This window comes from Mauremys reevesii, linkage group 6, assembly GCF_016161935.1.
Source record: "Mauremys reevesii isolate NIE-2019 linkage group 6, ASM1616193v1, whole genome shotgun sequence".
In the NCBI taxonomy this organism is placed as follows: Eukaryota; Metazoa; Chordata; order Testudines; family Geoemydidae; genus Mauremys; species Mauremys reevesii.
Window position 1 is genome coordinate 9,313,716 of NC_052628.1, and position 17,244 is coordinate 9,330,959.

At 40.5% G+C, this 17,244-nt stretch overlaps 1 protein-coding gene across 1 annotated transcript in view; it reads left to right on the plus strand.

Moving 5' to 3' along the window:
* PIK3C3 (phosphatidylinositol 3-kinase catalytic subunit type 3) overlaps nt 1–17,244 on the plus strand; it is a 131,159-nt gene that overhangs the window by 69,864 nt on the left and 44,051 nt on the right. Inside the window, exons 20-21 of the mRNA XM_039545351.1 lie at nt 2,343–2,427; nt 3,999–4,073. Of these exons, the coding sequence (XP_039401285.1) occupies nt 2,343–2,427; nt 3,999–4,073 (160 nt within the window). The remainder of the gene's footprint in view (nt 1–2,342; nt 2,428–3,998; nt 4,074–17,244) is intronic.

Sequence of the window (17,244 nt, forward strand, 5' to 3'; positions counted from 1 at the left end):
CACTAGCAGAACCAAGCACTGATTTTGCCCCAGATTCCTAAAAGGCCCCCTCAAGGATTGAACTCTCAACCCTGGGTTTAGCAGGCCAATGCTCAAACCATTGAGCTATCCCTCCCCCTGTTACAGGAGTTCTAGGAGTTCATAGTAGCAAAAACTTTAGAACAGTCAGTTGAGATACATACCAGTGTTTTTTGTTACTGAGAACTCCCACACTAGCATCAACTTCTTGGACACCACAATCAGTTTTAACAATGGAACCCTATGGACAACCATATACAAGAAACCAACTCATCAGCACACCTTCATAGATCCAGTATCTACCCCAAACATACTAAGAAATCTGTTATCTACAGACACTCAGATATTACAGAATATGCTCCAAGGAGAAAGTCCAGGATATACACCTTAACATGCTCAAAACCACCAACCAAACATACTTCACCAGAGAAGTAGATTGCATCATGGAACGTACCACCTAAATACTCTGAGAACCTGCTTCAATACAGAAATAACACCCCCTCCAACTGTACACCTTTAGTTGTCACCTGCTACCTCACACTGGAATCCATACATGGTATCCTCAAACAACTGTAACCTATACTCGAGAGGGACCCATCCCGAAATAAATCTTTCATGCTCCCTCACTTCTGGCCTTCAAATAACCTTCTTCCCCCACACTCTCCAAGCTCATCATCATAAGCAAGCTCCCCACAGACCAGGACATGCCAACTCAAAGTGGCACCAGACCTTACCAGAAGAACAGATGCAAAACCTGCAGACATATTGCCACTGCTAGAATGATCAACATCCCCCACAACACACCTTTCAAGATCCGTGGATCCTACACGTCTATCACGACACGTGGCATACCTCAGCAATGCCCCAATAACAACTATGTGGGTGAAACCAGACAATGACTACATTCCCGAATGAACTCACAGGAAAATGATAAAAGACAGAAACACCATATGACCTGTGGGTGAGCACTCTTCATAAAACAATTACTTTGTCTGACCCATCTGTCCTTGTCCTCAAAGGAAACCCGTACAATGCTTTCAAAAGATGAGCCTGGGAGCTTAAATTCATAACTCTGCTAAACATTAACAATACTAGACTGAACACAAACATGGGATTTATGGCTGTATTACAACAATCTATAACCTGCTAACCCCCTCTTTTTGTCCTGTGACTACAGAGGTCACAGACCACTCTACCTTGAATAGTACCTTAGATTAGAATATGTGCTAACTATTTATGCTGAACAATCTATTCCACCTTGCATTTTAGATGTGACACTGAGTACCTGTACCTGAAGAAGAGCTCTGTGTGGCTCAAAAGCTTTTCTCGCCACCAGAAGTTGGTCCAATAAAATATATCACCTCACCCACCTTCCCTCTCTAATATCCTGGAATTCTACACTACATACTAAATTCCCAAGGCATCCCAGAGCAGGACTTTTTCCTGTACAGCACTTCAAAAGCCTGCACTTTTATACCTTACAATATTGCAAGGTCCCTTCATTTCTGTATCCTGGCCATTTTCAGCAAGATAAGGTACTAGCCAGTTAACTGATAACTTTGCTGCACATCCTTGAATGGCTTTTCTTTAGGTGATTACTTCATGAAAAAACTCCACTGCTCAAGCTCAGCACATGATTTTCAAATGTTCCTAACTTGGCAAAATCAAAACCAGTTTCCTCTAGAACGCAGTTATAGACTGTCTCGATAAAGGTTTAATTCCATTCCAAACTTTAAACCTTGTGACTATTTCTATAAAATTACTAGACTTGTTTATTTTGAGTTGAAGTAAGGGAAATAAAGTATTCGTGCATAGTTTGTCTAATGTTCATCACATCATTCTAAGATGTTACTCAACTTTTAGATTAATTTGAATTGCTAGTGCTGTTTAGCTTTTTCTAGTCTAGCAGAAAAATATATTTACTATGGAAGCATTTTTGATGCTCATGGTAATTATGCAATAACTCAGCAATACAAATTTAATTTTATGGGTTATTTTAAAGGAAGAGCACTTCAATTTGTGACAGTGATTTAAAATCTGTTTCTGCTTTGGTGAATAAGAAAATGCGAACAAAGATCTAAACCGTAGCATGAAAACATAACTTGCTACATTTTTTTTGTTTAACGTTATCTGAAAACTTTGAACATAACACATTCTTGAATTCAACCTTGACATTCTTATAAGTCGCAAGATTGATACCAGAAGTGTGTCTTCACAGAGTATGGTAATAGATTTACCAAGGTCATAAACTGCTAACTTTTCTATCTGCTCTGAAGTTAGTTCAAAGCTTTATGGGGTAAGTAAGTGTTTTGATGTCCTTGCAGAACTTCTTCAGAAAACATGCACCAAGTGAGACTGGTCCTAATGGGATAAGTGCAGAGGTGATGGACACTTATGTTAAAAGCTGTGGTAAGTTATTACAAATGTTTACTTGCTGATTAGATGTGCCACTGTTGGCACAAAGGAAAGTAGTGTGCCACTATTGGACCTGTATACTTAGTAATGTTCAAATGCATTGTATGTAGAATTTATTTAAAAACAGTGATTGATATTTTTAACTTTTCCCTTTTAAGTACCTGAAATGAGAGGAATTCATCATTTAAGTAATATAGTAGCACAGCGATACTGATAAATATTGGATAACTAATGAACACTTACATGATTGCAAGATGTGTTTGGGAAATTTATTGCCCTGCCTAACAACATGAGGCCGGTGTGACAGGTTATGCCCCTTAGGAAGCCAACTGATGTTCTGAGATATCACTGAGTCTATGTGTTCTGCCAGCATGGGCCCCCTTTAACCTGTCTTGCTGAGCCAGGCTATTAAAGCCTCCTTTAACTCACACACAGGCAGGGCGACACCCAGCTGCAGATCAGCTCTGGGAAGACTCAGTTTAAGGGACTTGCTTCAGCACCCAGGTGTCCACCTCCTTTGGAATGTAGACCCAAAGGTATATTATGAAATCTGCCTCCTCCCTCAATGTGGAAGAAGGTATGCACAACTTCTAGCCCTCCCTCCCCCCAGTTAGAAATTACAGAAACTGGGTTATATAATAAACAAAACAAATTTTATTAACTACAAAAGGCAGATTTTAAGTGGTAAAAGGGGTAGCAAACAGAACAAAACAGATTACTAAGCAAATGAAACCAAACATGCAACCCAAGCTAGTTTCACTAAAGAAATTGGTTACAAATAGTATTTCTCACCCTAAATATTGTTGCAGGCAGATTACAGAAAGTTTTGAAAGACTGCTGCACTGGTCTCCCTCTTGAGACCTCAGGTATTACTCACAAGCTAGATGCTCTTCCAACTTGGTTTTTTTGGTCAGAAAAATTATTCCAGTGATTTTTTTCCCCCACCATTTCTAAGGTTAATATTGTGAGCATTGTTGGCATTAGGGACTCATTGATGACTTAGTTGTAACTTCACTGTCACCATTAGATTACAGGAGCCAAGTGTGAAAGCAGTATAATGCTGGCAAATAGAATTGTGTAAACGATTATAAATGCAGAACTTTAAAATATTTGCAGCAAAGAATCCTGTGGCACCTTATAGACTAACAGACGTTTTGCAGCATGAGCTTTCGTGGGTGAATATCCACTTTGTCGGATGCCAATATTTGTTTTAGTTTCACTTTCATGGTGTATTAAATCATCCCATGCTGATCTAATGTTGGAAGAAATAAGGTGACTTTCAGATTTTAAGCATATGTAGTCTTGTAAATGTACATACAACTGTACAGTATTAGATTTTAGGATTTCATTAATACATAAGAAGATACCTACTACATTTCTCTATGCATTTAATTTTATTTCAAAAGTTGTTCTTTATACCTCACTGTGTTCTTGATTCCCCAGTTTATCCATTTTTCAAGAATTAAGCTAATGGCAAACCTACTACTATGAACAGTATGGAACACGTAGTATCCAGGATATGGAATAGTCCTGATTGTTTGTTTATAATTTACTTGTCATTGCAGCTGGTTATTGTGTTATTACCTATATCCTTGGAGTTGGAGACCGGCATCTGGATAATCTCTTGCTAACAAAAACAGGTATTTTTTTTTTAAATCATCAAATACTGCTATACTATTACTTTGCAAATATATCTTGGCATAATGTTTTGTTGAATTTTACTTTATGGACACTGTAACATCCAACAAGTGATAGTTGTGGATTAGACTGCTTTTTAAAAAAATCTTAAGGCTACATCAGATGATCTAAAGTTGACTTGTTAGTAATTTATAGCTCAAGATTGTACGTATTAGGGAAGTAGCAAATAGGGAGCAGAGTGCATCATGCACAAAATTAAATACTTATTTCACAATGTGAAATGAGTGCATGTTGGGTACTGATATCGGTGGAGGGGACCTTTTAAGAGATGTATATAGTGGGAGTCTATTAATTGCAGTTAAATACCAATATTCTTTTATACAATACATTTCCTTTCAGCTTCTCACTTAGTTTATACTGTTGTGCCTGTTCTGCATACAGTCTTGTGTGTTTCATTGTAACAGAATTGTTTCTGAGTTCTGAAGGAAAAGCTACAATTCATAAATAAAAGTGGAATGGAAATGAATTATTTTTTCTTTACAGGCTAATGTACAAACAATGCAATAATATTGAAATTCCTGTTCTGTGCAAATTAAGGACTGCTAAAAGTTTTGTTAGTCACAAAATTGGTTGACTAAAATGTGCATTGCTGGAAAGCAACGCTCAGCAGATTAAAATGAAATTGAGTTGCTTATTGTAACTGCCTCTCTAATTAATTTTGTCCTCAGATCAGGAAATCTGACACTGACAACTTTCAAGTTTTAGCTGAGATGTTAGGAAAAACAAAGATGAAATTAATGGGTAATCACTAATTAGAAAATAATGCTGGCTCCAAAAATCCTAATTGTTCTTTATAAAATTGTGCGAATGAGCCTATGAAAAATTAAACAATCTCAAAGCAATTTCAGGATCTATTAATTGTGTGCCTGTTGTAAAAAAAAAAAAAGACTTTTTGCAGACAGATTTGGCAGCTATACACTCAACTGCATTCCAAATACAGTACAAATTTAAACATTTTTTTAGTACTAGTTATATTGATATTCAACCATCTTGATTATTACACCAAGGTATCCCTGCTCATTCCTGTGGTTCTAATACTGTTTTTAACCTAAAAGTGGTTCCATGTGTCGTCCTGTCAATTCCTAGAATCTTAAATACATGTCTAGAATCCTTCATATTTTTTCTCAATGTTTCTAATTCATGTTGTAGTAATTATCAATGCAAAGGTATAAAAATGATCTGAAATACATGGTTAAAAAAACCTGTACATTGTAATTGAGAGAGAGAGATTCTGGAAACTTGTATAAGCAAAACTTTTTAAAAAAAGGAAATCGGCAATGGCAGAAGTTTAAAAGAAAAGGAAATGGGCAAATGTTTTAAAAACAATAGGTGCATGTGTATTTGAAAATATTTACAATTGAATTGGACTCACCAAATGGTGCACTACAAGCCTTTGTAAATATGGAGCTTTCCTTTTTAAATGCATTCTTCCTACCTACCCTTCTGTACCCTATTGTTTGTTAAACTGGTTGCATCCTGTCTTAATTACTGTAGCTTGTAAGGTCTTAGAGGCAGTGATTAGTTGTAGTGGTTTATCGCTCTGTAGTTAAGCATGGTGTTGTCTCAATTACACTCTTCTTGGTAGGGTAGTTTAGCCCTCTAGCAAAACCTTACCTCTTCCCTTTCTGAGGTAAACAAGAGTCCAACAGAACTGAAGTCCACAAACCTTCACCCTTTGCTGCATTGCTAAACTTTCATGGTGCAAGGGTTCACAGGTAATTCTTTACTAAACACACACATCCCTTCCCAGAGTTCTTATCCTCCTGTCTGCTTCTTGGCCCTTGTCTCAGGCTATTCAACCAGCTTTTTTTCCTATAAGCTTCCTGCATGGTTTTCTCTCAGCTGGAGTCACTTCACTTCATGTTCTCTCCCTATTCTGAGAAGGTTACTTATGGTCCTAACCCAGAGGTGGGCAAACTACGACACGCAGGCCACATCCTGCCTGCAGGGCCGTCCTGCCTGGCCCCTGAGCTCCTGGCCAGCCCTGGCCCCTCCCCTGCTGTTCCCCCTTCCCTGCAGCCTCAGCTTGCCATGCCAGCAGTGTGGCTGGCTCTGGCCGGGCGGTGCGGCTCAGGGGCAGATTTACCAGTGAACACAGGGTGCCCTGGCACAGGGCCCCCCAACAACAGGGGGCCCCAGGGTTGGGCACTCGGGCAGCTCAGCACCGGCGCACCCCCTGCATGGGGCAAGGGGTCCCGGGAGGGGGCGGTTGGGGACAGGGAGTAGGGGTTGGATGGGCCAGGGGTTCTGAGGGGGGGCAGTCAGGGGACAGGCAGTGGGAGGGGGTGCATAGGGGGTGGGGGGCAGGCTGTTTGGGGAGGTACAGCCTTCCCTACTTGGCCCTCCATACCTTTTCGCAACTCTGATGTGGCCCTCGGGCCAAAAACTTTGCCCATCCCTGTCCCAACCCCTTTCCCAGAAGCTTTTGCTCTCAGCCTAAGCACCCTAGCTCTTGCAAGTCCCAGAATGCATTTGATGTGGGCTTCAACAGTAACAGGTGTGTACTGGGCCTTGATTTGGGCAGTCTTTAAGAGCCAGTGCACCCTTAGACATGTTCTTTGTATCACATTTAACAAAAAGGCTCCCTATTCCTGGTTGCAGCCTCTTTGCCTTGTTAATTATATCACAGTTGAAGTCAATCTGAGATCCAAAAACTCAGCAGCTCTGAATATCTAGGTACTTAGTCTAACATTGGGGACCCAAAATAAACGTTTCTGAAAACATTAGCTTTGCTTCAGTTATTCTCTGTAAAAGGTGGATAGTATGTATTACTTTCCAAAGTGTATGAGGCTTCAATAAATAAGGGCAGAGAATTAAAGCCAATCAGCTGGGGAGAGGGGAACAGAACATTAGACCACTAGACTCCCAAACCTGTGCACAGTTCGTTGGAGAGGGTATTTTTATAGGGACAGGAGTGGAACATGCAGCTGTAACTTAGTTTTCCAGCTAACAGAGCATGACCTTTCTTAGCTGCCGCCTTTATGAGCTTAGCAGTTACCCATGCAAAATGTTCTGCATATTCACAGAATGATTTTCAAAGGCTCATAACTCCAAAGAAGCAAAGCTAATTTTCTGAGAGGCTTAAAGGGATTCACTTCAGTTAGGACTATCTCCATGCCAAATATCAGCTTTCTACCTTCAATTGTTACTTCTATAAAGTTGACCTATTATGAGGAAAGTGTATTTTTCTTCATACATTCAAACAGAGGAACATTTTCTTATTCTCTCCCTATCTTCCCCCTCCCCTGCAAAAAATGTTCCTTGGACATAAGCCTAGCATTGAGATTTTGAGCCTGAAAGGCGATCATTTCCTAAGCTGCAAACTGTTGGAAGTGACATTACTATGGGAAGTGTCATGCAACCTTGACCATAGCAGGTCACCATTAGCACCCCATTTTCATAGCTGTCAAGGTTTTGTGAAGTTGGAACATGTGTGATATGAATAAATGTATTGTTTTATTTCTTAGTTGTCCCCCTGAATCTGGTCTTGAATTGCAGAGATTAGCTAGAGTTCCAGTATGTCAGATTTGTTTACTGAAGAATGTGAGGCTTCCAGCATTTAATTTATAATTTCCCTAATTACATAACATTTTTCCAGCCTGACTCTCCAAGTCCACCTGATAACATTTTATTATGAGTATAAAAAACATAATTAGCATAGTATGTGTTTCTGCTGTTTTATTAGACCTCAAACAGGTGGGTGTAGTAAAAGGATTTGGGGACCAAACCAGTTACGATGGCTGTTCACGTTTCAGTTTATGGCAAATAAAATGTAGGTCCATGGTCTTGACTGAACTTTAGGTAACTTGAGTTAGTCACACACCATTTATGATGATCTGGTATCTACATTAAATTTAACAAGTCTGAAGAGTTTCCAAATTACTTGTGTCTGGAAGAGTGCTGAAGGACAATGGTTTTCAACCTTTTTTTTCATTTGCAGACCCCTTAAAAAACTTTGAATGGAGGCATGGACCCTTTTGGAAACCTTAGACATAGTCTGCGGATTCCCAGGGGTCCACCGACCACAGGTTGAAAATCACTGTTGAAAGATACTGGTTTAGCTTCCTTACATTCCATAAATACCCACCATCTGGAATTTGACATTTACCCAAAGCCCCTCTCTCATAATTACATTATCATTTTTTTGTTAATTTTAAAGGTGAAACTGGTATCATTGTCATTAAATTAAAACGTTTGTTAAATTAAAACACAGCAATCAACAGAAAACAACATTAAATGGCTGGAGAGAAAACTGAGCCAATGTATAAACACTGATTTTGTTAAATGATGCACTTGAGCATTAATGCAGAGTATGAATTTTGATATAGACTGAATCTCTGACCTAATGCTCTGTAGTAAAGGTTTTACTTATTTCCTGGATGGGCCCCAGTTTGCATTCATTTCATTTTTATGAGATTGAAATTAAGGTTTGAAAGCTAGCATGAAGCTTTAACAAAATATCTTTGTCCCAAAACATTTATTCTCCTTTATATTTGCTTCTTGTTTTGTGTCCATTTGTTGTTTGTATTGTGAACCTGTAAAACATTTTCGGATACAGTGTACATGAAGGGCTGCAGAAAACAAAGGCCCTGTCCTGCAACTCAGATTCACATGAAAATCCTTACACTGGGGACTTAATTTAATTTTTCCACTGGAAAATCCTAAGCAGTGCAGCAGAGGGCAGTACTTTACCATGATAAATTCTGGCTGAAATTCCTCTTATCTCTGTGTTGTAATACAGTATATACTCCATACGATAGTAAAACAGTGCGGGGTTGAATGTACATTCTTCTTGGCCCTGTCAGCACTGGTTCTCCACTTGTAGGGTAACTCCTTTCTCTTCATGTGTCAGTATATTGATGCCTGCATCTGTAATTTTCACTCCATGCATCTGAAGAAGTGGGTTTTTTACCCACAAAAGCTTATGCCCAAATAAACCTGTTAGTCTTTAAGGTGCCACAGGACTCCTCGTTGTTTTTCTGGATACAGACTAACACAGCTACCCCTCTGATTCTTCCTTAATAGTTTCCTTTGTAACTGGTAAGAGGACTTCTCAAAAATCTTATTCTGCATCGGTTTGAGGTGGGGGGGGGGGGAGAAATATATAAATTGATATTTATGGTGGTGGGGGGTTTTTTTTGTTTGTTTGTTTGTTTTTTTAAGTGTGGAACCTTTTTATTAAAGGTACCTGTATGGAACCAATCCTACAAACACTTGGTATCAGGCCTTATACTTACCATTGACTTTAGTGCAAAAAGACTAGTTCTAGTCCGCTCTTGTGGTTGAGAAGCTAAACACAAACTTTTCCCAGGCAATATAGTTTGTATAACCACAAAGTTTTCCCTTCTTAGCAGAATTCCCTTCTTAAACAGTGCAAGCCCTCCTGGGCAATGGGGGCCATAAATAGGGCACTACTGGACCCAGTTGTGGGTTTCAGTACTCGATCCTATGTTCCATGTGGAAGGAAATTCAATGGATCCCAGGAGCCTTTTATGGCTCTCTCTTAATAGGCCACAGCTGTCAGCTCCTTCAGGTTTTGCATGTCAGGTCCATTCCATGGGGCTTGTCTTTCCTCTCAACACATGGGAAGAGGTGTAATTCCTTTGTGAGATAGTGTGGGTGTGAGCACCATCACAGCTCTTTCTGTAGAGGGTATTTTGTGCTTAGGACAAAACTATAAAGTAAAATAAGTCCTTTAATGCTGCATTCTGCCTAATAAACATGAACACCGATACATGAAAACAACTCTTCCCTACTCTACATCAGAAACATGTCATCAGTGCACTGTAGAACCAAGATAACAATACATGTAGTAAGTTCATGGGCTCTAAAAATAGAATATCAGGGTTGGAAGGGACCTCAGGAGGTCATCTAGTCCAACCCCCTGCTCAAAGCAGGACCAAACCCAACTAAATCATCCCAGCGAGGGCTTTGTCAAACCTGACCTTGAAAACCTCTAAGGAAGATTCCACCACCTCCCTAGGTAACCCATTCCAGTTCTTCACCACCCTCCTAGTGAAAAAGTTTTTCCTAATATCCAACCTAAACTGCCCCCACTGCAACTTGAGACCATTACTCCTCGTTCTGTCATCTGGTACCACTGAGAACAGTCTAGATCCATCCTCTTTGGAACCCACTTTCAGGTAGTTGAAAGAAGATATCTTCTCTTCTGCAGACTAAATAATCCCAGTTCCCTCAGCCTTTCCTCATAAGTCATGTGCTCCAGCCCCCTAATCATTTTTGTTGCCCTTCGCTGGACTCTTTCCAATTTTTCCACATCTTTCTTGTATTGTGGGGCCCAAAACTGGACACAGCACTCCAGATGAGGCCTCACCAATGCCGAATAGAGGGGAATGATCACTTCCCTCGATCTGCTGGCAATTTTCCTACTTATACAGCCCAAAATGCCTTTAGCCTCCTTGGCAACAAGGGCACACTGTTGACTCCTATCCAGCTTCTCATCCACTAACCCCTAGGTCCTTTTCTGCAGAACTGCTGCCTAGCCACTCGGTCGGTAGTCTGTAGCAGTGCATGGGATTCTTCCGTCCTAAATGCAGGACTCTGCACTTGTCCTTGTTGAACCTCATCAGATTTCTTTTGGCCTAGTCCTCTAATTTGTCTAGGTCCTCTGTATCCTATCCCTACCTTCCAGCATATCTACCACTCCTCCCAGTTTATTGTCATCTGCAAACTTGCTGAGGGTGCAGTCCACGCCATCCTCTAGATCAATAATGAAGATATTGAACAAAACCGGCCCCAGCACCGACCCTTGGGGCACTCTGCTTGATACCAGCTGCCAACTAGACATGGAGCCATTGATCACTACCAGCTGAGCCCGATTATCTAGCCAGTTTTCTATCCACCTTATAGTCCATTCATCCAGCCCATACTTCAAGTTGCTGGCAAGAATACTGTGGGAGACCATATCAAAACCTTTGCTAAAGTAAGGAATAACACGTCACTGCTTTCCCCTCAGCCACAGAGCCAGTTATCTCCTCATAGAAGGCAATTAGGTTAGTCAGGCATGACTTGCCCTTGGTGAATCCATGCTGACTGTTCCTGATCACTTTCCTCTCCTCCAGGTGCTTCAAAATGGATTCCTTAAAGACCTGCTCCATGCTTTTTCTGGACACTGAGGTGAGGCTGACTTGTCTGTAGTTCCCCAGGTTCTCTTTCTTCCCTTTTTTAAAGGTGGGCACTACATTAGCCTTTTTCCAGTTATCCAGGACCACCCCTGATCGCAGTGAATTTTCAAAGATAATGGCCAATGGCTCTGCAATCACATTCGCCAACTCTTTTAGCACCCTCGGATGCAGTGCATCCTCCCCCTTGGACTTATGCTCGTCCAGCTTTTCTAAATAGTCCTGAACCACTTCTTTCTCCACAGAGGGCTGGTCACCTCCTCCCCATACTGTGCTGCCCAGTGCAGTAGTCTGGGAGCTGACTTTGTTCATGAAGACAGAGGCAAAAAAAAGCATTGAGTACATTAGCTTTTTCCACATCCTCTGTCAGTAGATTACCTCCCTCATTCAGTAAGGGCCCCACACTTTCCTTGACCACCACCTTGTTGCTAATGTTGGGGACTTTAACCCCGACAGCGAAATTCGTTGTCTGTTCACAGAGAGACAGGCAACACCAGCAAGGTCTGATCAAAATCCCTTTATTGACAAGTGCACGCATCAACAAAGGGCCGCTCGTCTCCAGTGAGAACCAGCCGGCACTTTACAGCTTAGTATTAGCCTATATAGTCAGTTTTATTACGTCATACATCACTCACTTGAGCAAAGCCCACCCCCCTTTGTTTAACAACTTAAAACTAGACACTTTTAATATACACACGTCTAGACTCTGTCTACAACTTTAGATTATTAATTATATCTTAACAACACCCAAAAGTTAGAAATACAGGGGAGTTTTAAACAAACCTATAACTCACCCAGAGAGTTAGAATCTGAACCGTGGGATGCTAGAGTTCCTTATCAGTTCTTCAAACACTGTCCTTAGCACAGCTAATGGTATGCCAGGAATGCAATCCCTGGCTTATCTCACGTTTTCCAAGGCTCTGTAAAACTATGCTGCTTCTCAGTACTTTTCCACTCTGGGATTACCCAGAAACCTCTTTTAGCCTGACTTTAGTCAGGTTGGCATAACTGTTTTGCCTGCTATATTTTCATTCAGGCCTAACACTAACATATCTGAAGAAACCCTTCTTATTACTCTTAACATCCCTTACTAGCTGCAACTCGAAGTGTGATTTGGCCTTCCAGATTTCGTTCCTGCATGCCTAAGCACTATTTTTATACTCCTCCTGGTCATTTGTCCAATCTTCCATTTCTTGTAAGCTTCTTTTTTGTGTTTTAAGATCAGCAAGGATTTCATCGTTAAGCCAAGCTGGCCGCCTGCCATATTTACTGTTCTTTCTACACATTGGGATGGTTTGTTCCTGCAACCTCAATAAGGATTCTTTAAAATCTCTCCTGGATTTCTTTCCCCTTCATTTTGTTTTCCCAGGGGATTCTGCCCAGCAGCTCCCTGAGGGAGTCAAAGTCTGCTTTTCTGAAGTCCAGGGTCTGTATTCTGCTGCTCTCCTTTCTTCTTTTTGTCAGGCTCCTGAACTCAACCATCTCATGGTCACTGCCTCCCAGATTCCCATCCACTTTTGCTTCCCCTACTAATTCTTCCCTGTTTGTGAGCAGCAGGTCAAGAAGAGCTCTGCCCCTAGTTGGTTCCTCCAGCACTTGCACAAAGAAGTTGTCCCCTACACTTTCCAAAAACTTTCTGGATTGTCTGTGCACCGCTGTATTGCTCTCTCTGCAGATATCAGAGTGATTGAAGTCCCCCATGAGAACCAGGGCCTGTGATCTAGTAACTTCTGTTAGTTGCCAGAAGGAAGCCTCATTCACCTCATCCCCCTGGTCTGGTGGTCTATAGCAGAGCCCCACCACATCACCCTTGTTGCTCACACTTCTAAACTTAATCCAGAAACTCTCAGGTTTTTCTGCAGTTTCATACCGGAGCTCTGAGCAGTCATACTGCTCTCTTACATACAATTCAACTCCCCCACTTTTCCTGCCCTGCGTGTCCTTCCTGAACAGTTTATATCCATCCATGTCATGTGATTTATCCCACCAAGTCTCTGTTGTTCCAATTACATTGTAATTCCTTGACTGTGCCAGGACTTCCAGTTCTCCCTGCTTGTTTCCCAGGCTTCTTGCATTTGTCTATAGGCACTTAAGATAACTTGCTGATTGTCCTGCTTTCTCAGTATGAGGCAGGAGTCCTCCCCTCTTGTGCTCTCCTGCCTGCGCTTCCTCCTGGTATCCCACTTCCCAACTTAACTCTCCTTCCCCCGGTGAACTTAGTTTAAAGCCCTCCTCAGTAGGTTAGCCAGCCTGCTTGCGAAGATGCTCTTCCCTCTCTTCGTTAAGTGGAGCAATCCTTCTTCTTGGAACACCATCCCATGGTCAAAGAAGCCAAAGCCTTCTCTCTGACACCACCTGCATAGCCATTTGTTGACTTCCACAATTTGACAGTCTCTACCTGGGCCTTTTCCTTCCACAGGGAGGATGGATGAGAACATCACTTGCGCCTCAAACTCCTTTATCCTTCTTCCCAGAGCCACGTAGTGTGCAGTGATCCGCTCAAGGTCATTCTTGTCAGTATCATTGGTGCCCACATGGAGAAACAGGAATATTTTCTGTGACTTTTTTAGCAGTGTTTGGAGTTTGTCTCCAGAGCTTAAAAGGGACAGTGTCATCATGTACTCTTTTAAAAAAAAAAAAAAAAAATCCAGGGTTTGAGTAACAAGATTTATTTAAGTAAGCTCAATTATTTTTACTCTGCCATGTATTGTTTCAGTATTGTAAAGAGATTTAGTGGTAACTAACAATGTATTAATTACATTTAAAAGATGTCTAATTGTGTAAGTCATATACCTTATCTAATTTTTCCAAACTCAAAAGCCTTTCTGATACATTAATACATATTTTGCCAATTAATATACAATGTACCTGAGCCTATGTAACTTAAAATGTACATATTATGCTTCATTATTGTTTCTGTAAAATACTTCAAAATAACAGCATTGCAAGCGATTCCTTTTGCATGAGAATAGATATTGTCTTGCATCTCACAGAAATGAGATGCATTATAACCTGTCATTGATTCCTATACATTTTTAATTTGTTGCTTCCAGTGCCAAGATCAGGCACTATGGCAGCATCTATGTAATGGGACACTTTGTCTTCTAGCAAAATATGCAGTTTCAAACAACATCAACCGATCATTCCTGCATCACAAATCGTTGCATATATAAATACTGATACTTGAATGCCATCAGTCAATATGCCCTTTGCTGCCTTAGAAAGAACTGCTAGTTGTAAAGCTGAATTGTAACAGACTGGATAGAACACATTTTAAAAGAGTAAAGTTCCCAGAAGTTGCATCTTTTTGAAACAACCAATCTTACAACTTTTGTCTCTTCGATTTATTGAAAGAAACTAGTTTTGATTTTTTTTGCTTTTTCCCCTCTTTTATTTTATTATTGAAAGCATGGAGCCAGTCTGACTGTATCAGTAAAACAATTTGCCATATGAATGGAAATAGACACTTCGGACCTGACTTTACCTGGGGGGCAGGGATAGCTCAGTGATTTGAGCATTGGCCTGCTAAACTCAGGGTTGTGAGTTCAATCCTTGAGGGGGCCACTTAGGGATCTGGGGCACCCTGCTAGTGAAGGCAGGGGGCTGGACTCAATGACCTTTCAGGGTCCCTTCCAGTTCTATGAGATAGATATATCTAGATAGATAGATAGATAGATATTTTTTTTCTTTTTTAATTTTTACCAGCCAAATAAAGCATGCTCAGAACCTCAAGCGCGTGTTTGGCAGGGCACATTGCTCTTGAGTCTAAGAACGTAATGAACTCAAGGATTGTACCAGCTGTGAACTTTGTGGAGTCTTACTAAGAATGGGCACCCCAGCCTGATTGCAGGCCCCCAGAAAATGGGGCTCTTGAACAGTTTCTTGTGCCTGATGCAAGCCCTGCAGTGTTCTCAGCTCTTCTTCATTGTTACAATTGGGTAGCCTAACAGAGCTCTTCTGAGTAGGGTGACCAGACATCCCGATAAAATTGGGACTGTCCCAATTTTGAGGAGTTTGTCCTGCGTCCTGACCAGAGTACGGTCGGGATGCCATTTGTCCCAATATTTTGTTTCCTGGTCTTCGGCAGCAATTCGGCGGAGAGCCCTTCAGTCGCGGATGGCCTTCGGCGGTATTTCAGCGGCGAGTGCTTCTGTCTTTGGCAGCAAGGTTTATTACCCACCGCTGAAATACCGCCAGAGAGAGAGAGAGAGAGACACACACACATCCCGATATTTACCCCTTAGCATCTGGTCATCCTACTTCTGAGGATAAGACAAAGTGAAAGATAGTTGGATTCCAGATGCTCCCCAAAAATGCTGCAGGCACAATAAGTAGATTGAGGGGACTTTCAACTGATTAAAATGTAAGAAGCCCTTTGGCAGTGTTGTTAAAAATCTAATTTGCATTTGTGTGGTAACTTTCATTAGCATCTCTTATTCTGTGTTTACAGCATTAAATACAAACATATTTAGTCACAAGAGTTTGTTTTGTTTTATCCACTTGTCTCTTGACTCTTCAAGGTGACAGGTTTGAATAAATGGACAGAAAAAAGAACCCCTCAAATGTCGTAGTTAAACATACTTTATTACTTTGATATATATCAAAGCCTACTTCTTTAAAAACTAAGTTTATAAAAATGAACTTTAAAAAGTGATTCACTTCACTGGTCATTCACTTTATTGGGTCTTTCTAATTGTTAAGGAGGCTTTTTGAGCACCGGGCTCCTTACGGCTGAAAAACTAATGATTGTGGCATTTGCCAATTCCTGATTGCTTTGCATGCTAATTAAGCATCTTTGTGGTCTCTCTGAAAGCTGACCATTATGAAATCTATATATCTTGGATTGAAGTCCAGGCTCATGAGTTGTTCATCCAGTGATAAAGTATTCAGGGAGGCATGGCTTTTTGAAAATATTTATGGTTCTGATTTTTAAAAGTGGGCACCTAAAAGCTGTCAAAACAGGGCACTTTTTACATTCATAAATATGGGCTCTGGAGCTTTAATTTGAGACACCTATTTAAAAAAAAAATTCTTGCACATATATAATTTTGAAAAAGGCTTTCTAGATGTATATTCAGTGTATGTTAGGTACTGCATGTGGTGCAAACTGTATGAAATCATACTAGGTCTCTTCCATCTTGAATATACTTGGTTTTAAGATCTTCCCTCTATGCCCTACAGTTCATCCTCTTGGCTGTTTCTGTCTAGGTTTTAATTACTGTAATGATGGAACTTGAACTTTTTCCACTGAGAAGCTATTCTACTGGCTAATAGACTTCTGTAGAAAACCTTCCTCATATTCAGCTTAAATTTTCAAGATATGGACCTCCTCGGACCACTCTAAATGATTCCTCTCCCCTCTCTTCTCCCCACAGTACTAGTTTCAAAAGGTTCTAGTCTCCCTTCATCCTGCTTTAGCCATCATTTAGGCAAAAACTCACTCATATATTGTTCTTCTAATGGTTTCTTATAAATCAAGTCTCTCTAGTCCATTAATCATTGTTGCTTTTCTGAACTCCTTCCAACCTTGTTTACGCACTTGGGTTCAGTTTTATTGGAGATAGTTTGAACAAAAAATCATGAAAAATGTATTCGCTTTTTCATCGAAATATTGAGCAGATCTATCAGTTGGACAAAATTGGGAGATTTTTTTTCCCCAAAATATTTTGCAAGAATACCTTTTTCCTAATGTGCGATTGACTTATGCGAGTTAGCAAGTAACAATAAGATAAGTATGACAGACCGCCTAGAAATTGAGAAGAATTAGAATTTATTCTGTATATATGAAAGGTTATTGAATAACTCTTCATTTGTAGCGGTTTACAAACTTTCTGATGATTTTTAAATGTTGACTATGTGTAAGTATTGGTACTGCATTGGCAATGCTCACTTTCCAAGGTGAGGTTGAGAGTTGTAATAATTGTTAGTACCACATGAGAGAGTTTGCATCTCTTGGTAAACAACCACATTG